This window comes from Carcharodon carcharias, chromosome 16 (assembly GCF_017639515.1).
Source record: "Carcharodon carcharias isolate sCarCar2 chromosome 16, sCarCar2.pri, whole genome shotgun sequence".
In the NCBI taxonomy this organism is placed as follows: domain Eukaryota; kingdom Metazoa; phylum Chordata; class Chondrichthyes; order Lamniformes; family Lamnidae; genus Carcharodon; species Carcharodon carcharias.
Window position 1 is genome coordinate 67,246,973 of NC_054482.1, and position 27,467 is coordinate 67,274,439.

Consider the following 27,467-nt stretch of genomic DNA (forward strand, 5'->3'; position numbering starts at 1 on the left):
ATGCTTTTGTATAACAATCCTTTATCTTCTATTTAATCAGGCTAATTCTTTTGCTAAAATAGCAAATAATGAAATATGAATGCCTCAAGTGTTCATCTGCTGGCATTAGCAACAGTAATTTTTAGCCATGATTTTGAAGAATGGCTGGAGAGCCCTCAACATAAACTATTCCTATAAATGCTTCATCCAGTAATTGATATCACATTGTCCTCCAGGGGGAAAAAAATCAGTTAGTTATTTGATCAATCGAAAGCAGGAGAGTGTAAATCATCTTTAGAATTGTTCCTTTGGAATCCCAAGGTTGGCTATGGCCTTTGTGATCGCCCAGATCGCTGAACAGAATGACTGAACCTAGGGCATGACCAAAACATGTTTAGGAGGGCAGCTATAGCCACCCTGGCAGTCATTTTGGATGGAAGGGATAACATTTGTGCAACTTGTGTGGGGTACAGTTCTTGGGCTGTATCATCTTGATTTGCTTTTATGCGTTTTTCCGAAAGTGGTCACCTTGGCCTGACTTCATACCTCTTTGTGTTATTTCTCCCTTAACAGACAACCTAGTTCTCACTTCAAGGTTTCCCTAACATTATCTGTTCTAATTTGGTCATGGAGGGAAGCATGATGCACAGAGTTGAGAGGTGTCTGCAAAAGAGACTTGGGATTGAAATATGCCAACCAAGGATTTGTTTATGCTGAAGACAGCAAAATATTGCAGGTTTCTGGAATTATTGCTTCATCTGGAGATAATGGTATTGGTCATAAAAACAAAAAACTGCGGATGCTGGAAATCCAAAACAAAAACAGAATTACCTGGAAAAACTCAGTAGGTCTGGCAGCATCGGCAGAGAAGAAAAGAGTTGACGTTTCGAGTCCTCATGACCCTTCAACAGAACTGAGTGAATACCAGGAGAGGGGTGAAATACAAGCTAGTTTAAGGTGGGGGTGGGGGGGTGGTATGGTTGTAGGGACAAGCAAGCAGTGATAGGAGCAGATAATCAAAAGATGTCACAGACAAAGGAACAAAGAAGTGTTGAAGGTGGTGATATTATCTAAACGAATGTGCTAATTAAGCATGGATGGCAGGGCACTCAAGGTACAGCTCTAGTGGGGGTGGGGTGGAAAGACTAGCAGAGCATAAAAGATTTAAAAATAATGGAAATAGGTGGGAAAAGAAAAATCTATATAAATTATTGGAAAAAACAAAAAGAAGGGGGAAGAAACGGAAAGGGGGTGGGGATGGAGGAGGGAGTTCAAGGTCTAAAGTTGTTGAATTCAATAATCAGTCCGGAAGGCTGTAAAGTGCCTAGTCGGAAGATGAGGTGCTGTTCCTCCAGTTTGCATTGGGCTTCACTGGAACAATGCAGCAAGCCAAGGACAGACATGTGGGCAAGAGAGCAGGGTGGAGTGCGACAGGGAGGTTTGGGTCTTTCTTGCGGACAGACCACAGATGTTCTGCAAAGCAGTCGCCCAGTTTACGTTTGGTCTCTCCAATGCAGAGGAGACTGCATTGGGAGCAACGAATGCAGTAGACTAAGTTGGGGGAAATGCAAGTGAAATGCTGCTTCACTTGAAAGGAGTGTTTGGGTCCTTGGACGGTGAGGAGAGAGGAAGTGAAGGGGCAGGTGTTGCATCTTTTGCGTGGGCATGGGGAGGTGCCAAGAGGCAGGGGTTGAGGAGTAGGGGGTGATGGAGGAGTGGACCAGGGTGTCCTGGAGGCAATGATCCCTTCGGAATGCCGCCGGGGGGGGGTGAAGGGAAGATGTGTTTGGTGGTGGCATCATGCTGGAGTTGGCGGAAATGGCAGAGGATGATCCTTTGAATGTGGAGGCTGGTGGAGTGATACGTGAGGACAAGGGGGACCCTATCATGTTTCAGGGAGGGAGGAGAAGGCGTGAGGGCGGATGTGCGGGAGATGGGCCGGACACGGTTGAGGACCCTGTCAATGACCGTGGGTGGAAAACCTCGGTTAAGGAAGAAGGAGGACATGTCAGAGGAATTGTTTTTGAAGGTAGCATCATCAGAACAGATGCGACGGAGGCGAAGGAACTGAGTGAATGGGATGGAGTCCTTACAGGAAGCAGGGTGTGAGGAGCTGTAGTCAAGGTAGCTGTGGGAGTCGGTAGGCTTGTAATGGATATTGGTGGACAGTCTATCACCAGAAATTGAGACAGAGAGGTCAAGGAAGGGAAGGGAAGTGTCAGAGATGGACCATGTGAAAATGATGGAGGGGTGGAGATTGGAAGCAAAATTAATAAATTTTTCCAAGTCCCGACAAGAGCATGAAGCAACACCGAAGTAATCATCGCTGTATCGGAGAAAGAGTTGTGGGAGGGGGCCGGAGTAGGACTGGAACAGGGAATCCACATACCCCATAAAGAGACAGGCATAGCTGGGGCCCATGCGGGTACCCATAGCCACACCTTTTATTTGGAGGATGTGAGAGGAGTTAAAGGAGAAATTGTTCAGTGTGAGAACAAGTTCAGCCAGACCGAGGAGAGTAATGGTGGATGGGGATTGTTCGGGCCTCTGTTCGTGGAAGAAGCTAAGGGCCCTCAGACCATCCTGGTGGGAGATGGAGGTGGAGAGAGATTGGACGTCCATGGTGAAGAGGAAGCGGTTGGGGCCAGGGAACTGGAAATTGTTGATGTGACGTAAGGTGTCAGAGGAATCACGGATGTAGTTGGGAAGGGACTGGACAAGGGGAGAGAGAAGGGAGTCAAGATAATGAGAAATGAGTTCCGTGGGGCAGGAACAGGCTGACACGATCGGTCTACCGGGACAGTTCTTTTTGTGGATTTTGGGTAGGAGGCAGAAGCGGGCTGTCCGAGGTTGGGCGACTATCAGGTTGGAAGCTGTGGGAGGAAGATCTCCAGAGGAGATGAGGTCAGTGACAGTCCTGGAAACAATGGCTTGATGTTCAGTGGTGGGGTCATGGTCCAGGGAGAGGTAGGAGAAAGTGTCTGCGAGTTGGTGCTCAGCCTTAATGTTGGTGGGCAGGCCAGGAGCCCTGGCAAGCGATAGAAAAATCATGAAACCTCATCCACTGGTGGAATGAGCTTTCATGCAGAGATTTAAACAGTTTAATAATGTTTTACTGTAATTTATGAACATGTCCCATCTCATGTGACATTGTCACATGAGGGGGACATGTTAAGGATTTTTTTTTCTATTTTTAATCTTTTTAAAAGTGTCAGTGATCTCCCTGAGGCAGCACTTAGCTTCCCGCCGGATGTCATGCTGCGTGGGCCTTAATTGGCCCGCCCACGTAAAATGGCGGCGGGGCCCGCTTCTCCGGTGGGGATCAGCTCCCCGCCCATTGGAGATTGGGTCGTGCCCACCCGCCCGACAGGCAGAAAATTCTGTCCATTGTTTGGCATCTTCTAGCTAGGTGCAAGATTTCACCCATTCTTTTGAATGGTTTATTTAAAAATGCAAATTGCCCCCTTCACACCTATGTTTCTAAACTTCCCCATATTTGTCTAACTACCATTTCAAACCTACGTCTTTCTTTATATCAAAGCCTTTAGACCAGCTGGCTTTAATCCAATTAAGACACACACACACATACATAGACACAGACACCACTAAATTTTATTTTAAAAAATAATTTCCAGTAACATTGTAGGCATTAATCCCTTCATGACAGGCAGCATTTGAAATAGAGGAGAGAGAAAGGATAGTCACTTTTTTTGTATTCACCTTATAAAGGAGTGATATCGGCAGTTTATTCCATCTGACAGATGAGCATATAGACTGGTTGGGAGTGAGGGATGAGAAAGAATGTTCCTTTTATACAAGTTCGAAAATTTCTGCATAACGTGAACACCAAAGTAGCTAAAAGCCGATCCTGAAGGAATAAAACTCCTGCATTTGTAAGGTGAGGTACACACTCAGTTTTTGACAGCAATTTGGTTTGTAGTCCACATTCTCTGATGATTTAAAAGACGCTGAGGAATGAAGTAGCTGGGTTAGGTACACATGGTAGTATATCATTGGTGATATTTTGTGTCAATTTCTCCCTGGATGGATGCGTCTGATATCTCAACAGGGATTGGATGGCCAGAATAAAGGGGAAGGGAGATAAAGGGGTGGTTTTATCAATGGGCTAGGAATACAGGCAATGTGAGGTTTTTAATGTGATCTGTGGATATGGGTGTGAGTATAGGGTTACAATCAACCTCCTAAATGTGTTAGCTAGGACAATGCTCTTGAGCGTCACGAGGTGGAATTTCCATTCCATCTGTTCACGTGACTTTTTTGCATTTAGAGAGAGAACACTAGGACAGGTGTATTGTTGCTATCACAGAAGACTACCACATTGAATAGACCCTGTGTCCTCAAGAAGCCGTCCAAATTAAGCCTGCCTTATCTGTATGGACCAACTCAGGGAAGACTACACATCGTCTAGAGGTCAAGATATTGGCCAGTATCTCTGTAATCAGAATTAAGGAGATACGCAAGGTTGCAAGATGTGCACCAGATGAGTATCTTGCCTATTTATCTATTCCCATAATTGGGATACTTAAGTATATATAAGTATTCACTGTCACTTGGTCAAAATCCTGGAACTCCCTTCCTAACAGCACTGTGGGTGTACCTACACTGCATGGACTGCAGTGGTTCAAGAAGGCAGCTCACCACCATCTTCTAAAGGGCAACTATGGATGGGCAATAAATGCTGGCCCAGCAAGCAAAGCCCACATCCCATGAATAATAAAAAATATTTCTGTGGGAGAGTAGTAAAAGTTGAGCCTTGTACAATTCTAAATAACTACCTGTGAATTATTTTCTTTACTTTAATTGTGGGGTAAGCTAGTTAGTGTAATCTTAGATTTCAAAAGAGGTAGACATGTTTGGCCAATCGTATTGAATTTTTGGAAGAAATAACAGACAAGGGTAGCATAATATATGTAATGTATTTGCATTATTAAAAGGCTTTCAGTCAAGTAGATCCATGACTAAGATCATGAGCAGTTGGGGGAAAATGGCAGTTGGGATACAAAACAAGGAGAATGGGGGCTGAAGATTTACTCAGACTGATGGAAGATGGGAAGTGGTGTTCCACAGGATCAGTGCTGGGCTGGACCACAGTTTTTCATCATTTTGATTCACAAACTTGAAGTACAAAATTTAAAAATTTGCAGCTAACACCGAATTATGGGTGAATACTGAGGAGGACTCTGACAAAATCCAAGGAAATCTTAATGAACTTTCAAAATAGGTTAGTAACTAGCAAATTAATTTCAATATAGATAAGTGTGAGTTGCTTAATTTTGGTATGAGGAATAAGGAGGCCACTCCTTGGAAAGTAGGTATCTAATTGGGTAAAGGAGCAAAGGGATCTAAAGATGCAGATTCACAAATCACCAGAAATAAGAATGCAGGTTAATAAGGCCATAAAACTGCAAACAAAGCACTGGGGTTCATTTCTAGAGGAATAGGATTAAAGAACAGGAACGTTATTTTAAACTTCTGTAGAATCTTGGTTGGGCCACACTGGGAATACTTACACAGTTCTGGTCTTCATATTACTAAAATGATGTAAAGTCACCTCTGTAAGTGCAAAAAAGATTTACAAGGATGATACCAGAAGTGAGCAGATACAACTGTCGGGAAAGACTGAACATGCTGGGTTCTTTTCACTAGAAAAGCGAAGGCTGAGAGTGATCTAATAGAGGCCCTTAAAATTATAATGTGGTTTGATCAGGTAGGCATGAGGAAGGTGTTTCTACTTGCAGAGAAATCTAAACAATGGATCACACATAAAAAATAGTCACTAATAAATCCAATAAGAAGATCAGGAAAAACTTCTTTACACAAGAGAGTGATTAGATTGTGGAACCACTTGGAGTAGTTGAGATGAAGAACATGGGTGCAGTTAAGGGGAAGCTAGGTGAATGGATGAGGGAGAAAGAAATAGAACAATGTGCCAAGGAGGTTAGATGAGTATGGTGGAAGGAGGCTCATGAGCATAAACACCAGCATAGACCTGTTAAACTAAATGGGTTGTTTCTGTGCTGTAAATCCTATGTAATTATGTTAGAAATTAATTATAAAAATGTAGATTTTTTTTATTTTACTCATATGATTGTCATACAAATATGAAAAAATGGTTACCACAAATAATGCACCTAGATCACATACAAATATTTGGAAGTGTTACTTATGGAAGAGAACCAACTATTGATTTCTACTTCCCTCCTCACCTTCCCAATAATCTAATCCACGCTCAAGTAGGTACTGGGGTTGCTGAACTGCAACTGCCACAAGCATGCACATCTATTCAGGTTTCATAATAGTATCCTGAACATACATCAAGCTCTACAACCAGCTGTATTATGTGATACGCTCTGGAGACTTAGCTAATCTTGTCAATATATTGGGGAACAGCAAGTACATGGAACAATATATTTTCTTTCTTTAAAAAATGCTGCCAATCACAGATGAAAAAAATAGCACACTAATAATACAGCAGTTTTGCTGACAACTCAGCCGAGGTGAATGACAGGTTGAGGGCAAGTTGATTTGTCTTCTTGAGGTAGAAGACATAGTAGGAAAAAAATTCAGTGCTTTTCAGTAATAAGGTCTGCGGAGAAAATGCTGACTTGGCTTCAGTTTGATTTCAGCCGACAGAACCATTGCAGGAGTTCATCATTCAGGTTTGCAGCTCAGCTCATTGAGGAAAGCTGGAGTATTAATGATATTGCTTTTTGTTCTAGGTATTAGAAGCTCTCGACCTAAATGAAAATTACTCCCTTATGAATGCAAGCAACAGGCCTGATGAATGTGCACAAATCTATTAAAACTGAATTGAAGATTCCAGCAAGAAACGTCAGTTTTCTCTATATGCACACCAAATGTGATAGCAAATTCTTAGGGACAGTTCCACTGTAAAAAATTTTTTTTACAATGTCAAAGATGTCGTATTTAATGATTTTACGTTCTGTACCCCTTAATACCCTTTCTTCCCAACTAATCATTCACCTTGCTTTTATACACTTAGGGCAGAATTTAATGCCCTCCCCACGGTGAGTTTGGTGGCAGGGGGAACATTTAGTCGGTCAAGAAGGTGACAGGTGGGGACCTCCCACCTTCTGCCTCTACCCTGTTCATGTCTGGACACCCTCCCAACCCCATTGCCAACTGAGGCCTTTAAGGGGACCTGTATGCCCACTTAAGGGCCTCATCCCGCTGCCACTGGTATTCACCCAGTGGCAGGAGGGAGACTCGCCTTGTGTGAAGCCCAAAAAGTAAACCCCATCAGGGTTGGCAGAATGTTTCTGGTGGGGACGGATTCAAAGGCACTAGGTGTCTGATTGAGAGATCCACTGAGAGACATCGCACCTTACCTTACTGCTGAGCCACCACCCCCGTGACCTTCACCCTGCCACCCCACCACAATCATCCTGGGTCAGTCAATGATCCTGGGCTTCAGGTGGGTGTAATACTGGCAACAGCCAATGCCCCCTGGGAGCAGAGCCGGCAGTTCTTGGCTAACGGGACTCATGCCCCCGGGGTCTTTGATCCTGGGGATGGCCTGTGGCTGCCTAGTTAAGTGCCTAATTGGCACTAAATTCGGCAGGCCTTTCCAAAAAGACAAAGTGGGGCTCGTGCTGGCTCTCCAGCTCGTGGGAGACGAGACCCTTGTCTCCCTCTTTAAATGCCATCTGAATAGTGTTTCTGAACCCATGGCCTTCAAGGGATGGTGCATTTCACTTTCTCTCAACCTTGTGTATTTAGAATATTTTTTTCTGAATTCACTCGAAACTGGTTTAGTTTGAATTTTAAATTTTAAGTTCCCTTGTTGTGGATTCCAGCACTGCCAGTTCCCCTTGTTATTTCAAATTGCCAAAGCAGATCATCCTCTTAATATCTTTATGTCCAGATGACAGAAACAAGTTTTATCCAGTCTCACATCCTAGCTCAGTCCCTCTACGGATTATGGTGAATCATTGATGGACTTTCTTCAAAGCCCATGTATTCTTAATAAGGTGGAGCCCCAGACTGATCACAATATTCTGAATAAAATCTGACATAAAAGTGATGCTTGGTTTTTCTACCCTCTTGATATTGCTCAGCTTCCCACTAACATTTTGAGAGGGGGAAAGGGCTGCTATGCAGAAAGGGAAGGGAGATACAATAAGGGTTTTTTTTTTTGCTATGGGACCTTTCTTTAAGTACTCGTTCCGAATGGGTCTGTATTACTTGATTACTGCTTGGAAATTCCAATCGCATTACAGGGACACACTGTCCTTTTTTGTGGCATTAATGAACTTCCTGCAATTTTTTGCATAGATTCATAACATTCTGGTTGCTGACCAGTTTATTGATGTACTAAATGCATCAGGTGCAGAACAGGCCTCTAACTTCCATAACATGGGGAATGTGTGCTCAATAAGCTTCAGAAAATCATTCTAGTGTCAGCCCTGCTATGTAATTGTTTGGTTAACTAGGATTAATCTAGCTGGTTTTAGAAGCTTTCTGAATGGTGATGTTTAATTGAATTACATGGATTTGTGGCAAACCAATAAATTGCATCTCGCTGCCAAAAAAAAAACATCTAGGCAATGGTTTAAAATCATTAAGAACTTCAGAAGATTCCTCTTAGTGGTAACCTACCTTATTAAAATATTTAGTTTATGAAAATAAATTGTAACAGATTAGGACAAACATTCATAGATACCATTGTGGTACTGAATATAATGGGGCAGAACTTCTCCCCACTGCTTTCATTTGGGAGTGATTCCATTCCGAATCCCATTTTCACACATTTAAATAGTAAGGGGCAACAAAATGGTGGCACTTAAATCCACAACACATCAGGGTCTTTGAGAAGATCCTGCCAATCAGAATAAAGCAGACATTAAAGAAATATTTTTATTTTCATTCATGGGATATGGGCATTGTTGGAAAGGTCAACATTTATTGCTCATTCCAAATTGTCCATGAGAAAATGGTGTTGAGCCACCTTCTTGAACTGCTGCAGTCTATATGGTGTCAGTACTGGGAGTATTAGGGTGGATGTTTCAGGATTTTTACCCAGCAACGATGAAGGAGCAGAAATATAGCACAGACAAAACCAAAGAGAATGTCAATCAGGCAATGGGAAAAACTTTAAAAAAGCTTTCTTTTTTGTATGGTTGGAGCTTTGTCCTTGATAGACTAGAAATAGAACTCTCACCACATGAAATTTCTGCTGTCAAGTTATTTCAATATTATTTTGGGCTTGAAAATGGATGCTTACTGCAATGGTAAAATTGAAGACATTATGGTGTGAAGCCTTGAATTTGCCAATATTGTATAAGAGAAAAGGAATTTTGACCCATTTGACCAAACGGCAATGGAGAATGAAATATCTTATGAGTAAATGGCAGGGGAAACAGAGTCAGCATTGGTCAAATTTGCTTATTTAATGAGCAATTTTAACTCTGGAAATCAGGTGTAATCCGGCATAGTCAATTGTATAAAAACTAGGTTTATGGATATAGTCGGAACTTAACATGCGCCTGTCAGTTTCTACTTTGTTGTTGACTATAGATCAAATTTTCTACAAGTAAAGACATTGTAGATGTTGAATGTTCATTTGGGAAAAATAGCATCTTGCCATTCTTATTCACTGAATCTGAGTCTGTTGCTTTGGCTAATTCTGACAAAAGTTCATCAATTTGAAACTGTTTCTCTCGCCTGCCTAACCTGCTGAGTATTTCCAGCATTTTCTGCTTTATTTCAGATTTTCAGTATCCACAGTACATTGCTTTCCTAATATCTGTTGTGTTCCCCACTTGTGGCATTCCTCATTCCAAGTGGAAAATTCCCTGAAATAAATAGAATTCTTATTGTTGGGATCATAAAATGTAGCGGCAGAGAGCAAATTATCATAAAGCTGCCAGTTTGGAGGCACAGCAATTATAGCTTCAAAACTTCTAACTTGCTTGACTCAAGTAAATGTGTAGAAGCAGGACTTTCCACTACTTAGAAATATAGGGCAGAATTCTCCCTTCAGCGAGCGGGGGTGGGGCCTGCTCACTGACGCGTAAAATGACCAGCGGTGACATCGGGCGGGTGTCCTGACATTACCCCGTGTCATTTAGACTTTCAGTTTGGCAGGCACGCAGCTGAATCGGCTGCGCGCCCACCGAACTATCTAAGGCCAGTTAACAAGCAATTAAAACAATCAACTGAGCTGCCCATCCAATCATAAGGTGAAGAGCCCAGGCGGCCTTCAGAAAAAACATGAAACCTCATCCATGGGCGGGATGAGGTTTCATAAGCGTTTTAAAATTTGCATAAAATGTTTAAATAAAATAAATTGACATGTCCCAGTTCATGTGACAGTGTCACAAGAGGGGAGATGTCAGGAAATTTTTTTCTGACTTTGATGAACCTTTGAATCTTGAGCCGATCTCCCTGAGGCAGCACTTTGCCTCAGGGAGATCTGTGCACTTTTATGCGCGCATGCGTGAAAGAGCACACTCCCGGATCAGGGAATCCCCACCGCCCACACAGGGAGCACACAGCACTTCTGGGTGGACGTCACGTAAAATGGCGGCTGGGCCTGGATCGGGAACCCGCCTGCTCGCGCTCGCTCCCGCACAACCTCCCTGATGGGGGAAAATGCTGCCCATAAGTCTTTTGATGGAGTGCAAAGACAATCCTCTGTCACTGACTGCTGCACTGATTAGTCTGTTTTATTCACTTTGGTATCAAATAAATTGGATTTAACAGATTACTTTTGGGATTTTTAACTATCTGTGGGTTTCTTCTTATGTTTACTTGGACATGGTAAACAGGTTTTAAAATAATGCTAGTAATGGCTCGACTTGCCCCAGCGACCACATCGAGCACTGTTACACTCAGTACAGAATGTTTTTGCGCAGCTTTCAGCACTGCTGCAACTGCAACTTTGTTCCAGCCTCACAAAAACAACCTGCTGGGCCGAGATGACAAGTTATTCCCCACATAAATCTTGCCATTATAATCTGTTTCAATAGCACTGTCTAATGAGTGGAGAGCTTTGGTTGGTTTATGCCCTATGATTTTATATCCTCCAGGGTCTGGACAGACTGTCCATTTAGGATTTTTACTGACAATGAAAGGAGAATCTATCTTCATATCTGTTTGGGTTGTATGCAAACTCCTGTCTCCAAAATAAGTCAGTTCCTGGTTTAATTAATCTTCTGAAAATATCAGTATGGCAAGTTATTTTATAAATATAAAAAAAACCCACATTTTTAAATTACACAGCAGAAAATTTGACGACCATCAGTTCCTATAAAAGGAGCCTGTCGATACTACTTTGCTCCATTTTATTTTGTCCAGTGTAGTTAATATTCCATTCCATGGCTGCTGTTTCATGCCATTCAACCAGCAGAGTGTCTGCAGTTTTTCATTTTTGTTAGTCAGCAGTCTAGCCGCTTGCAGCAAATTTGTAACATGGTTTGCAACAATGTATTGTGGTAATCATTCTCTCTATGTGGCTGCTGAACAACTTGAAAAAACAGACTTCAGAGACGTAGCTTAAGTATGTTGTATCACATCCTCACGGAGCATATGTATTTTGTCAACAACTCGGGTTTCATTTCTTGTAGGGGACAGATTGAGCCAAAGCCCTTCGCTCTCTAAATAAACACAAATTTCCAAAAATAAAAATCAGAAAATGTTACTCCTAATTATTTCAAAATGTCACTTTAACTTGCTTTTAAGTCCTGATTTAAAAGTTTTTCCTAAATATTGTAGAATCTATTGCATACATAGAATGAGGGACATTTCCAATTACTATGCCATTACTAATATAATATTGTACCTCACTTCCACTTCACTGCTGTACATCCTCAGCTTTATGAATCTTAACTTTGTCGTGTTGTTTCTTTATTCCAACTCATTCTTTCCCAGGGCCTCAACTATGGGCTTCCTTATTGTCTAAGTTCCTCCAACCATCTGCAGACTATTAAAACTGAAGCTTGGAGTCACTTAACCACTACTTTTTGAGTTACCTTTGTTGCCATTTTGCAACACCCTGTCTTAGTAACATCCTGCTTTACTCTTCAGCTATATGATCAACAAAAGGGGCTTTCTTCAACATATATTGAAGTGCTTTTATTCCGCTTCACTAGATGTAGCAGTTTCAGAAGGCTGGCAGTTCTATACAGGCGAACAGGGTCGATTAGTTTTCTTTCCACTCCTTTCCCCAGCTTCCACTTGAACAACTGAAACAAATGGCTGATTGCAGCGAACATCAGCTGGTGCTAACATAGCAGAAAGCTCAAGAAAATAGAATTTACAGCAGGCAAGTGGATAGAAATCCAGAAGTGTTATTTATTCTAACTTGCAGTTCCTCAACGATACAATATTAATGTGGTTAGGGTGCTTTTCTTTAAATCCCCACCAACATCTTATTTTACATGAGCTTCATTGCTTCTGCAAAACTTGTGTATGAAGAAATCTGCCTAGCATCAGTGGGGAGCAACAGTGGGTGGGGGGTGCACTAGTGGAACATTTATTTATGCTCAACCTAAATGCAGTGTATTTGTATTGCTCATTAAACTTGCCAGCATGATAATTTGTAAATAAAGACAAGCTTCCAAGATATAGATGTGATTTCCAAAATAAAATTGAGCATTAGCTGGCTTGTTGATACAATGAGTTTACCCATTGAGCAGCTAAACTGTAAAGACCACAATTCAATTCTTCGGCTGTGTTAAGTTAGCTAACTATCAGTGGGGCAGCAATGAGGAAGGGATCCATTGGCCTCAATGTCCTTGATCAGTGAGCGAGAAATTGACCAGCTTCATGCATATGACTGTGGGTGGATTCATCCTAAATTTGCACGAAGTGCAGTGGTGGGTGTGAAAAAAGTTGTTTTATCCGTTGGCCACCATGGCAGGTTTACACGCTAATTCGTCCCCTTCCCGGCACATCCTGCCTCATTAATAATGCATTTACGGGAAACTCTTTGGATCACTAGCTGAGCGGCCTCTCATTTGCCTGCCCTGCTGTCACCTCAAGCCTTCAGTAATCTGGGCGCCATACTTAAATGGCACCCCTGTGCAAAGCCAGCACTCTCTAAGGAATTGAAAGCTGCTGGAAAGTTATGGCTGTCAAAGGGAGGAATCATACTGCCCCCAAATTTAGTGATGCGTTCCTCAAGCACCTACTGGATGCAGTGGAAGCCCACTGTGAGGTCCTCTGGGTGAAAACCAGCAAGCAAGGTGACAAATCCAGCATGGGAGGCAGTGGCAACAGTGGTTAGCGCTAACGCCCTTCAAAAGATGACAACCACCCAGGGCTGAAAGAGGATGAATGATTTCCTCCGTTCCGCCAGTGTGAATCACACTTCTCATCACTCACAACTCACACACTCTCAAACCCATCACACATCCACAGGGATCTCACTCGCTGCCAGTTCAAGAATCATCACCACACACTCACACATACCTTCATCTGCCCTGCAGATCGTGCCCTCATCCCATCCATGGCACCACTCACCACCCACATGTGCCAGGCATCCTCCTCATCTGATAAAAACAAAAAAACTGCGGATGCTGGAAATCCAAAACAAAAACAGAATTACCTGGAAAAACTCAGCAGGTCTGGCAGCATCGGCGGAGAAGAAAAGAGTTGACGTTTCGAGTCCTCATGACCCTTCGACAGAACTTGAGTTCGAGTCCAAGAAAGAGTTGAAATATAAGCTGGTTTAAGGTGTGTGTGTGGGGGGCGGAGAGATAGAGAGACAGAGAGGTGGAGGGGGTTGGTGTGGTTGTAGCGACAAACAAGCAGTGATAGAAGCAGATCATCAAAAGATGTCAACAACAATAGTACAATATTGGCCTGGCTTGCACTCGCTCCATCTGTCTTGCTGCAGGACAAGCTGGCACACAACAAAAGGAAGAGGTCGCAGACTGGTGGAGGAATGTCTGAAATCAAGGTTCTCTCAGACTTTGAAAATAGAGCCATCCAGCTGGCCGGTGAAGATCTGGACCATTCCTGTGCTGAAGGTGAAGATCAGCAGTGCTCAACCAAGTGAGGATACAGCAGTGCAACATCGATCAGACAACCATGCTGTAGTGAGTTCCCCGTTCCACAATCCCTTGCCATGCATAAACTATCTGTCCTTTCACAGGCACATCTGGGAAGCAACAAGGGGTTCCACAAGCCAGGTCCTTGACTCAAGCCCAAAAGACACCTTGGAAGAAGAATATGATAACACCCTAATTGACGACCCATCACAGTGCTCACCCACACCCTCCACCAACGCAGAGAGACACACCTTGCTGGGACCATGTTCTTGAGTAGCTTCAGGGTCACAATCTAATGAGCACATTGCACTGTCTGACCCACAGCAGGCAGAGGCAGGAACTTCTCAGGTTTCTGGCATTCGGAGGACTGCTGGAGGCCAGAATATTGCTGAGTCTGAGTCAGATGTTGAGCCTCTGGACCCTGTCATACCTCAGTTGCTGGAGCTTCAAAGGCAATCTTGGGAACATCAGGAAGGGATGAACACTGCACTCCTCAGATTGCAAGGCACAATGGAGGTGTCCGTCTGCCTTCAGGCTGAGGTGATAGCGCCGGCATACTGACGCACCGAAGTCAACACTGGTAGGATGGCAGCTGCCATGGAGACCTTGGTCCAGGACATCAGGCCTGCACTGCTACGTGAACTTAACTCCATCGCTGACGCCTTGGTTGGCCTCCAACAGTATCAATGCGAGAAGGGTGTGGGCCAGCTCAATTTCAGTCCAGCTTCCCCTTCTCCTCAAGGAGTCAGCCATGGGCCCTCTGGCACCCATTGGGAGAAGGACCAGAAGCTCGACACCCCAGGGCCATCTACTCATGTGACTCTGGGAATGTCAGGCCTACTCAAATCCCCTCTTCCTGTGATCCCAGCAGCTCGAGTTCAACAGTCCCAGGAGGGTGCAGCTGGCCCACAGCAGGACACCTAAAGCAGGCCAGGACCCTCCAGGTCGTAGCCCTCCAGAGGACATCCGCCAACGTCATCACAGACAGGGATGCCTCCACCTCCACTGTGCATGTCGGGGGGCACCAAGACGTAGCAGCAGGGTTAGGAAGGTTAAGAAGATGGACACGAGTATTAATCACTTGTACATACTGTTCACTATTGCAAATAAACTCCCAAGAATGTCTCCCTGCCTATGGCTCCTTGTTCTGATGAGCAGTGTTCATGTCACACAGATGTGAAACCTTGGTTCATGCAGTAGATAAAGGCAGCTGTCTCAGTCAATGGCCTCTTCCCTGTGCAGTGTTTAACCTTCAGACTCACTGGACACATCAGTGATGCTTGTACCTTGATGATGCTTGTCATTGCAGCCAGAATGTCATGGGCAGGCGTCACAGAGTTCCGTCATTCTCTGTGTGTGCTCTCAGCACCTTTGAGGTGGGCTGACATCCCCATTTCTTCAGCATCTGTGTCTGGTGACATTGTGGTCCTGAAGGGATCAGGTGCTGAAGTTGACAAAGGATCAGGTGCATTTAAAGTTTCCCAACTGCGTCTCCATGATCTGACACTGACCACAGAATGTAAGCAAGCTGTCCTCAGCCTGACAGGAGTCAAACATTCACAGATGCAAGGTGAGGATGTCAGAACTGTCCTCACTGCACCTCATCATCATCCTCCGCAAGTCTTGCAACTATGAGGGGCTACTGAGCATGCCTGCCTTGTCTGGCCAGAGCAATGATCTCATCGCTGGAACCTCGCCTCCAAGCACCTCATCACCGTCATCCTCCCCACCTCCTCCTCGGCCAGGTCCTTCCCCTGTTGCAGCACCCGGCTGTGTAGCACGCAGCAAGCTACGATGATGCGCAACACCCTCCGTGGACCGTATTGCAGTACTCCACTGGACCTGTCAAGGCACTGGAACCTCATTTTTGATATGCCTGTCGCTTGCTCCACTAAAGTCTGTTTCGCCACATGAACCTCATTATACCGTCTCTAACCTGCTGCCTGAGGCCACCGCAGGGGCAGCATCAGCCACGGCCTCTGTGGGTAGGCCTTGTCCCTGAGCAGCCAAACCTGCAGCCACTCTGGACTCTGGAAGATACCAGGGAACAGAGAGCAGCTCAGGATTTAGGAGTCATGGATGCTCCCTGAGAATCATGCGCAGACCTTGTGTTTGTGGTGGTCGCACACCAGCTGAACATTCAGCGAGTAGAAGCCCTTGCGGTTGACATAGTTGACTGCTTGTTGCCATGGGGATCTAAACGCCACGCAAACTGGTTTCATAACAGCGTGAAAACATTTTTTGGCCTTCTCACCATATTGTTTCTCCCGCCCACCCGCCATGACACCAACTGCCAACGGGACAGGATGGGACGATTCTGCCTGTGACTTTTGTTGAAGCTGCTTATGCACAAATTTGGATAAGAGAAGAATTAGGCTTTACTGTGAATGAATAGGCTAATCTCACTCATTGTCACAGCTCATACATGAAAACAGCATTTAAATAAATCCCTGCAGTGGCTTGAAATTATACTCCAGCAATCTATCAGCACCTTTGAGTGAGAAGGGGAAGAAATTGGTGTGGAAAAGAAATAAAACCTTGTGAGATAGCTGATTTCAAAGAGATAGAGGTGTACTACAGCTGCTTCAGTTAGCCTGGCATAAGAGAAAGAAAAATGAATTGTGGGCATTGATCTTTATGACTGCTGTTGCTAGGTAGCTGGTTGACTCCATGTGTACATCTTGCCATATTTTCTTTTGCATTGCAGTCAATGAGAAGGAAAATCAGGCCAGGTGAAAATAGGGCAGCTAACCCGCTGCCACCTGAAACCAAATGTATGGTTATTGTGCTGCTTCCAATGCAGTGGCTTCTACTAATAAGTGCTTCTGTGTACATATTTGGTGGAGACACAGTTGAGCTTAGCTGTAATGTAAGGCCTGGGAATAATCATTCGCTGGGCTTATGCAGGTAACTTGTAGAGATATATCATACCATGAGTCATTACCTTAGGAAGAAAAACAAGATTGGGAAAAAATGGCCAGAATTTCTCCAACTCAATACGAATGGGAAAAATTCCACTCAAAGTATCTAATACAATTGACTATTCTAATTCTGTCCTTGCCGACTTCCATCTTCCACCCTAGCTTGAGCTCATTCAAAATTCCTGCCAATGACCCTACTAAGCCCCATTCACCCTTGTGCTAGCTGACCTACATTGGCTTCCAGTCCAGCAATACCTCAACTTTAAAATTCTCATCTTTTTTCAAATTCCTCCATGGCCTCTTTCCTCTCTATCTATGTAATTTCCTCCAGCCAGCCCTACAAGCCTTCATAATTTTTGCGCTCCTCCAATTCTGGCATCTTGTGATTCTTGATTTTAATCATTCTAATATTGGTGTCCATGCCTTCAGCTGCCTCAGCCCTGTGCTCTGGAACTTCCTCCCTAAACCTCTCTGCCTCTCCATCTCTCTCTCTCTCTCTCTTCCTTCAAGATGTTTCATAAAGCTTACCTTTTTGATCAAGCCTTTGGTCATCTGTCCTAATCTCTCCTTCTGTGGCTTGGTGTCAAATTGTGTTTAATAGCCCTTCAGAAGCACCTTGGGATATTTTGCTCTGTTAAAGGCATTATATAAATGTAAATTGTTGTTGTAATTAGCAGAATGTTTTAATAATGAATTTAGAACCCGTGAAAGCAAGTTGTGGGCTTTTGCAGCTTTGTAGTTGGCATTTGCTTTATATGGTATTGGATGATGACTACATAAATGATAAAATATAACATTTCCTTTCTAATTAACCTACATAATTGTAAAGTTCTCTGAAGCTCCAGCTTAAGAAACTTAATATGTTTAGGTGAGCACAGGCTGGCTACAAATCTCTTCAATGCAGCAACATTCTGAGGCTAATATTTTTAAATTACCAAGACCTTAATGTAATAATTTTTATTTTTTTTACTGTAAAGATACGTTTTGGCAAATGTTTGGGACTAGTAATAGGCAGGATAATCACTAGAATAAGAAATAAAGATCACACAATCAGGGAAGGTTACTGATTGCAAGTGCTGGAGAAAACAAAGTATCTCTTTACATCCTTCCCTCTCCCATCTGTGCCATCTTGACTGGTTGGGAAATTACTTTCATTGAATTTACCAGCAGATTTTTATAATGATTATTGTCTTAATCTGTTGGATTTAATAATAAGCTCTGAACTAGGCATTCATTTTAACAATGTACCTCGTAAATTAATTCCAGTCTATGCTATGTGCGATTGTATGTTTGCTTATTGGCTAAAACTTTTCCTTACACACTAGTTTATCTCATGTAAATGATATGTAAATCTTTCATTGGTATTTTGCATAAATAACTTATACATACACAATATTTCTAAAGGAAAAACTAAAATAAGCCAATACTCATTTGAAAAATTAATTGTGTTTGTCTTCATTATTCTGATAACTTCAGGTCATGTTCATAAACCAAGTATTAATACTTTAAGCATTTACATAATTAAGGGTTTAAGGAAATTCTACAAGTTCAAAAAATAAAGGGTTGAAATATAAATGAGTCAAGTTAAGTGGCATATAACTATCTGTAAAGGATTGTATTTGTGTTAGCCTGGTCTGGTATTAACTGTATCAGGAACTGATATGACACCATCTAATTGATAGAGATCCCCAGCCTTTTGCTACCTTCAGAGAATTGAGCCTGTGCCGAAAACATTCAACATAGTTTTAATGCCATGGGATTGGAAGTTATGCAAAGAACTGCTAAAGAAAAATTAAAGTTGAGTATTGCTGAAAAGGATATGTCTAAGCTTTTGGTCTTGCACGCATCAGGATGCTTGCAAGAATACCAACATAAGAGGAAAACAACAATTTATCCTGTATGTGAAGAGAGTGTTGATTGGATGGCAAGTGGCATTGCCATGGACAATGCACCAGTGATGATGTCTGACAGTTAACTGCCAAGCATTGTTTGAAATTTAAACCAGGCAGCTTGGCGCTGATTGGTCAAGGCATTGCCCTGAGGAATGAGTCCCCAAGTGGCTGTCACTTATTTTGTTTAGCTGAAATGGGCACAACGTATGTACATGTTCTTCCCATCTATAAAGAACATGGTTCTGCGTATTAACAAAATGCAGACCATTCTTAATGACAGGTCCAAATTCATATCCATTGGACCTGCTGCTCAACATGACCAGTCAACCTTGCTTGAAAGTAAGCTAAAAAACACTTGCTGGACTTGTGTAAGAGTGATGAGCTACCGCGTGAGTTCTGCAGGGTTCATCCTCACAGTTCGCATGTATGGGCCGACCAAGATGCGCAATGGTGATGTCCCTTTACTCCCTTTCATATCTCTGACCTGTTCTGCACAATGTGAATTGGGAAAATTGTTACAACCAATTTTGACCAAGTTTTCCACAAACACGGTGAAGGACTCCTTCACATTTGCGAAGGCCATACAGGACTTGCATATCGATAGCAATGCTGTGTCCTTGTGCTCATTTCACATTGATGGCCTATTCACCAATATCTCACTTAAGGAAGGATATTTGTGCTGCAGCACTATATCATGGTGATCTAGACCCCCCCCCACCATTGCGTGAATTAGTATTCATTGAACTTATGAACTCAGCAACTCACACCATTGAGTTCAGTTTTTATGTCACTATGTATGCCCAAATATGTGGTGTTGCCATGGGATCCCCTCTAGGCCCAGCTCTTACAAACATCTTTGTTGGGTTCCATGAGAAATGTGTCATTGATGGAATGACACATAACCTCCAGCCCTCGCGTATTTCTGATATGTAGATGTTATATTTGCTATATTTAAACCCCCAGCTGCATGTAACAATTTCCTTACATACCTTAATGGGCTCCATCCTGCGTGCAAATTCTCCTTTGAAATGGAGCAGACAAATGAGCTCTCCTTCCTTAACTTGCTAGTTGAGAAATCTGTCAGGGGGTTCTCTCCCATGGTCTATAGTAAGCTTCACTGGTCAATATACGCGTTGGGATTCTTTCAGATCCACACGCTATAAAATTGGTCTTGTTGGCAACTTTGTAAATAGGGCCTGAGCCATTTGCTCACCATGCAAGCTTGATGCTGAAAAAGGGTGCATCAAAGGCATCCTACAGGTTAATGGCTACCCTGATCAGAATATTTCACTCTGTACATTACGCAAAATCACGAACAGGCCTAAGGCCAAGATTTTTGGCCCTTAAAAATATCCAGTCTATCTCAGATTACCCTGGAAGGGCAAGGAGTTTCAAAAATTTAAGCAGCAGGTGAAGCTACCTGTTTCACACTGCTACTATATAGTAGCAACACGAGTGGTATTCGCCACTAACAGGATGCTGCCATCAAGCCAAAAAGACTTTCTGCTTATCTCACAAATGAATAATGTGGTATATGAATTTCAGTGCCAGTGTGATGCTAGGTATGTAGGCTGTACACCCCAAAGACTGGCGGATTGTATCAAACAGCACGTCCCAGCTGCTGTTCGCAATGAGCAGGGTGCAGACCGTGCCCAACCAACCCATGCTTGCAAAACTCAAAACATAGTGTCCAACATTAGATGTGATTCTGTGATTGGACAACATTTACTAAATAATCCTCAGTGTGCTGAGAATTACGCTGAAAACTAGTTTAAGATTGTCAATCCGGCTTGCAGTATGGCGCATTTGTGTATACTGAAAGATACGTATATTAGTACACAGGGCCCTGTTCTTTGTAGACAGAAAGAACATTTATATACATTGCGCCTGTCTCAGCTGAACATATTAAATGACAGCCATTCACTGACTCATTCCTCAAGGAAATGCATTGCCCTACCAGTGTCAAGCTGCCTGGTTTAAATTTCAAACAATGTTTGGCAGTTAACTGTCAATCACCATAACTGGTGCATTCTGTATGGTAATGCCATACAACCAATCAACACTCTGTTTACGTACAGTATAAATTGTTGATTTCCCCTTATATTGATATTCTTGCGAATCTCCTAATGAGTGCAAGACAAAAAGTTTAGAAATGTCTCTTTTTTCAGCAATACTGTACTACCAACCAAAAAAATTAACCATACCACCTTTTCACTGCTGTGTGAATATTGGTGATCAATTTGACTCTAAAGCAGTCAGACACTGAACGCTTCTAAAAAGGCAGTCAGCAGTGGATGTGTTGCATGACTTTTTTTTAATTGGATGTAAGTTAGAATGCATATAAAATGCCAAAGAAGTGTCAAACTCCTCTTATTGACTATATTGAAAGTACATTTATCACCATTTAAATTATTTAAGCATTAAATAAATATAAAAATTTGCTCCGTTCCTCTGCTGCTTGTTTCTTTCAGATCCGGAAACATATTTCTTTAGTGACCTCACAAACTCAAAGGTCACACAGCTGAAGTCTACAGATGTACATTCAAGTAATTACTTTTTTTTACCAATATTGAACTGTTTGTCAATTAATTACATTGGAACAAAGATTTGAAAATGAAATGCAACTTCTCTGTATTAATACTTTTGAGAGGATGAAAGCTGGACATTTGCTGAAAACAACGAAAATGAGTTTACTGTAGCTTTATTATGTACCCATTGTTCTTTAGATGTTTTTACACAATGAAAGTAGCCCATTGAACTAGTTGAATATTATCCAGTGAGTATGCAGGCTACTTGGGAGCAACTAGTGCTGTGTCATAGCATCAGTGTGCATCTGACAGGAAACTATTTGGGGTCTTGTGTTTGGCCATAGCAGTAGAATGTGTTTGACTTGAGATTACATGGAGCCTAGCAACATGTCACATCAACAGTGTGGGGTCTCACGTGGGGCTACTTGGAGCCTAGTGACACATCATAGCAACGGATTGTGTCTGGCTTGGGGATACTTAGCGCATAACAACATTCCATAGAAATGGTGTGAGTCTGACTCGGAGACCCTGGGATCTTAGCAACACATCAAACCAGTAGAGTATGTCTGTCTTGAAGATATTTGAAGCTTAACAATGTGCCATAACATTGGTGTGTATGTGACCATGTCACCTGGCACTGTTCAATGTGGGAAACACTTCATTTTGACAAATGCCCACATAAAAAGTCCTTTTTAAAAGGGAACATTTGGACAGGTCATTCAGGTACTAGCATTTCCTGATATTTCAGGGGCTAATTAGAGTACTACACATTCATCCACAGGCTACAGAAAGTGTTTCGCTCCTGACCTGACTTCCATTGCCCAACTATAGCCTTGCCAATCATGGTTTATGAGGCCAACTCACTGGTAGAGTATTTTGGGTGTTTCCCAGGTGGCTGTGCAGTATCCTCGATTATGGTGTTAAATGTACGTTCTATGAATTCTTTGAAACAACTGGAAGTTTGACGCTTCTGGCATTTTCAGTCTAAAACGCCAATGGAATTCTTTTGCAGGTTTAGTTTAGATAGAACGGCATGGTTTATGAATGTAGCTCATACTTGAAAACATTTTCTTGCATGCATACTCTCTTTCCTCTATTATTAACCTGACAAGGAATGTTGTTTGAAGTTGCTAAGTAAACATGCTAAGGCACCATAGAACGTGAATGATGCAGAATGCTTTTTGCGCTGCCTAACTCTCTCTGTCTGCAATCTCTTCCCTTTTCCCTCCTCTTCTCTCTTCCCCCAACTCATGCTGCTTTTACACCCCCACCCTTCCCCCTCCACATTGCACAGGCTGTCGTTTCATGACCTAGCATTATTAAAATTGCACTTATCGATCATTCTTGCCAGGAATGCCATCGCCTACTACACTAAAGAAGTCAGAGAAGTCTGGTTTCAGCAGTCCCACGCCTTCGCAGACCTCCTCCCCTCGAACGGCATTTACACATCATCATCGGCCTGTGATTACAGCACCCAGAGGTGAGGCACGGCCGCTGAGAGCCCTTCCCTGTAGCTCCTACTAAAGAGTATAGGGTCTTGGCCAAGTAGCTTGTAGTTTGGTGCCTTGAATTACTGCTAGTACAGAAAATAAGCTCCAGGGTTATAAACCCTAAAAGCAGTGTTTTTTTTAGCCTGGTTGTAGAATAAGAGGGAAAGGACTCATATTGGTGACTACTTATAAGTTTTTAAATAAAATCAAAGTTCAGTGGTTTTGTTAACAGCTGGTTGCTACCCATGTTTTCTGTCAATTCAGTGATTTTTTAAAAATCAGCTTTTTTATTCAAGCTATATTTAAAACCCCTTTCAATGACTTCATTATATGTGCCTATTATAATTTGCTGTGTCTGGTTGTTGTAATAATTAATGACACATGTCTCAGCTGGACCATTTTCCCATCTAATCTCCTTTCATCTTGTTACTAAAATTAAGAAATTACAAAATTGCTCAAAGATAAGTGACTATCTGCTGAATACATTTGAGCTTTCGACATTATGGAATGTCCAATTATCTTATATGTACAACTTCAGCAATTAATGATGAATAAATGCACATTTTTCCAGAGTTTGATTAAAAATGAAATCTCTGCCTTACAGAGAACCAGACTCAGCTTTCTGGGATTCTCAATGTAAAACTACAGCTGAATAAAAAAATTAATGCAGGTGAACTTCAGGTGCCATATTTTCTGAAAATGCTAGACAGCATTTCTTGGGGGTAAGAGAGATTCAAAGTAAATGACCATAACCCATACCTATTGCCCTTTTGCTTTTCATAAGTGTGGTTTTCAAACCAACTCTATTTTCATAAACTTCACAGTGAATAGCTATTTCCACTAGCAGAATGAAAGAGTTCAGCTACTGTGCCAGTCCCTACAATTGATTTCAATGTGTGCACACAAAACAAGTTGGAATTCAACATAGTTCTTATCCTTGAATGGAGTGAGGGAAACAGGTAAGTTTTAGTGCTGTACATCTGCAATAAAAATTGGATGGTGCTGGTTAATAGTGAATCATGGCTTCAAAACTGCATGAAAGGATCAGAGCTCCACTGAACTCTATTGCCCTCCACTGGCATGTTTCCTTCAAGACCCATTGGTGATGTCAATGGGGTGTCTGTTGTTACATGATACTCTACTAATTCAATTTTCCACTGTAGCTACTGTTGTATTTGAAAGATTATACTTTTAAGGTAGAAGTGAGTTTGTAACAAGATCTGTGCCAGGCAAGTGTTAGGATTCATGTTTTTTAACCTATTGTTCTTCACGCAGTATGTTCTCATTCTTGGATGCACCATCTAACAGCATTGTATGAAGGCCTGTCATGTTCTAAAGACAGAAAGGGAGGAAAAGTCGGAATACCCTCAGACTATCCTATGCACCATCTGGAGGGCCTTTATGCTGCATCATAGGCAGAGGTTTGGGACAAAAATACCTTAAAAGTAGGTGAATAGTGAATGAGGGAATGACGAGAATAAAGATATTTTCCCACAGGGAGGACACAGTAAGAGACGACCCATTCAAGCTCATTTACACAAATTTTCTACAATTCAGTGATCATTAGCAGAAACTATTTTCCACAACTTCAAAAAGACTATTGAAGTTAAAACAAATGTAGGTGTAGGCGAAGACCTTGAAAATGTGAAACTAAAGGGGGTACTATGTACCATAAGTACAACATCTGGTTAAAAACCCGGCTTTGTGATCCCCAAAGACTACACTGGGCTTGTGGTCTGCTCCAAAGCATCAATCTGTACCTGTCATCTCCTAATAAGTATAGGAGTCTGCAGCTGACTCTGTCTTTGACTTTTCGTTCCTCTCTGTGGGGAATCTTCCAACTTGTGCTCAGTACTTCTTCGCAGTAATATGACTGAAATTGGGAGCTGACCAACATAGAGAAATTTGAACTCTTGATGCTTTGTGTCATTACTCAATGACACAATTTGTAAACCTTACTTTTAGTCTGGACTATTAGTCCTATCACCAGCTGAAGCCAACTGCATGACCAAAATTAACCTAAGATTTGAAAAAATAGTTGTGAAGTATCAGTTCCATTTAAACATCATGCATGTTTAGGATGATAAAAACTGCTGTTACCATGCTTCTATAGCAGTGAGGTGAACCTAATTGGGGAGCTCTTCAATGAACCAGCATAAACACGATGGACCAAATAGCTTTCTTCTCTGCTTTATGAATCTAAAGAGAGAAATCAATAGCCTATTAATTTGCAGACATAGAACAAAAGACAATTACCAGCAAGTGTGGTAGCAGATTTTACTTCATAAGAGAGGTGCAGATGAGTCATGAAGTAAATACAATTGCTTTCATCCTTTATTCACTATTTGCTACCACTGTCACCATTTATGTTAATCTTCTAAATTCATTGTCATATCTTCAAGCACAAAGAGCAAGCTTCAATTAGTATTGAATAGGTAAGATTTTGCTTTGTGGAAATAAATAAGATAATGCGTGATATTGGAGAAAAAGACGTAAGAGGGTATTTTAAAGGATAAGTAATAGTCTTTACTCATTGCTAACATCCTTGTCTCTGCATCAGAAGGCTCTGAGTTCAAGTCCTATTCCTTAATGGGAGCACTTAATCTAGGTTGTTGGATAATTACAGCAATGAGAGAGTACTGCGTTGCTGCAGGTTCTGCCTTTCAGAAATGATGTTAAAACGAGGTCCTGTTTGCTCTCTCAGTTGGACCCAACCCACTAGATGAAGAAGGGCAGAAGCTTCAACCAGTGCTATCAAAAATGGTTAACTGGTCAATGCTGTTGGTGGGACATTGATGTGCACAAATTTACCATTGCATTTCCTTACACTGCAACAATGACTATTCTCCTGGGTGAGAAGGAGGAAGGTCATGGTGTGGTGGTATTGTCGCTGGACTAGTAATCCAGAGACCCAGGGTAATTCTCTGGGGACCCGGGTTCGAATCCTGCCATGGCAGATGGTGGCATTTAAATTCAGTATAAATCATTGCCGATTCTTGTAAAAGCCCATCTGGTTCACTAATGCCCTTTAGGGAAGGAAACCAGCAATTTGTGCCCTCTGAACAAGGGCAATTAGGGCTGGGCAGCCCAGCCAGTGATGCCCACATCCCATGAATTAATTTTTTAAAAAATGTTTTGGGATGCTCTCCTGAGGAATAAAAAGCTAATATAAATGCACATTTATTCTTAATGCACTATATTTTTCTTTCTGTTTAGAGGTAGAAGAATCTTAATGTGTACATATGTTAATCAATAACATTCCTTCCTTTGCAGCTTTTATAAGTAGTCTTCAAAATTGTCATTTAACAGATATTGCAAAACTCCTCTTTTCACAACCAAGGCACAATATGTCTTAATTTAGTTTATTTATGTTTTTTGAATTGATGTTTAAATAAAGTATTAAATTCATTTAGAATTTAGCTACTTTTGCTCAATCTAAAGCTATTTCATAGTTATTGTACAGCAGGAAGATAGGATGAGGTTTTTTGAAAGAAAATTAATCTATTCCAACAACTTCAAAAAATCCTGCCTGAAAACAATCTAGACTGGGCTTTGCATACATTTAGGTGTCAAGGTATATAAATGTAGTTATTCGTCTGGACCTAAAAACAAACCTTTATACACAGATCATTAGTCATAGCCTCTTAATCAATTAGTTCTGCAACTGTCGTAACAAATGATAAGTCCTAAGTACTCCCTAAGCATTTCAATCCACAAACAGTTTTATCTCCATTCCTTGCCAACTTTCTGGATTCTGCTATATTCTTGAATTGCAAATTATTTATGTTTCCTTTGATCCACAATTAAAATTACGCACTTTGGCAAGACTTAGTTTTTTTTATACCAATAACCCACCTTCTGGAGTTATGGTGACACCATTTTATTTGCTGTTGCCTTTGGAGGCTGGAGTTCAATGTATTTTTTGCTGTGGTGATTTGGAACTTCAGGTTGAACAAGGTTTGGAGTGGTTGCTCAAAGCAGGGCAAAACTTATTTAATTTTACTTTCACATTGAATGGTCTGACAAGTGCTGAACAAAGTGACATTTGGATACTACAAAACCAGACACCATTCCACCAAATAACTTTTTTTATGGGGTGTGAAGAAGGAGGTGAATCTTTGATCACCAAAGAGCTGAGACTGCTGATTGCTTTCAAGCTGCACTTGACAGCAAAAATCCTCCTGGCAGCGGTAATGTAATTTTCCGGTTGCCAGCAGTAATGAAAATGAGATACTATTATGATTTGGACATACGAATGCTCGTGGGAAGGAACTAGTCAGAAAAGAAGGATGTGTTGGAAACCCACTGATCTTTCAGATAATCTTTTTTAATGTTCACACACACACACACACACACAACCCCACCCCCCCCCACCACCTCTTTTCTCTTTGTTTACTGCTGCCACAAGTGAAGTTTAGCCTAGCTGATCTTACTCCATAATTGCTGGAAACTCTGCTCCCTGGGTTTTGCAACAAGTTGTAGTCTGCAGTCAAGGCCTGCTCTCAATGCAACAATAATCCAAAGGACAATGGGTAATTTTAAAAATAGGATTGATTGCTCAAAAAATTTTAATTTGATAGTAAGCTGGGTGGCACAATGGGTTAGCACAATGTCTTCTCAT

At 41.9% G+C, this 27,467-nt stretch overlaps 1 protein-coding gene across 9 annotated transcripts in view; it reads left to right on the top strand.

Annotated features, from left to right (window-relative positions):
- Window positions 1-27,467, top strand: part of nfia (nuclear factor I/A) — a 529,589-nt gene that overhangs the window by 388,710 nt on the left and 113,412 nt on the right. For 5 of the 9 annotated variants that reach the window (XM_041208194.1, XM_041208196.1, XM_041208192.1 and 2 more), the window contains 2 exons: window positions 21,300-21,374; window positions 22,708-22,836. The exons of 1 other annotated variant lie outside the window; for it this stretch is intronic. In XM_041208194.1, the coding sequence (XP_041064128.1) occupies window positions 21,300-21,374; window positions 22,708-22,836 (204 nt within the window). The remainder of the gene's footprint in view (window positions 1-21,299; window positions 21,375-22,707; window positions 22,837-27,467) is intronic. 3 more of the 9 variants (XM_041208200.1, XM_041208197.1, XM_041208198.1) reach the window with 2 other exon arrangements.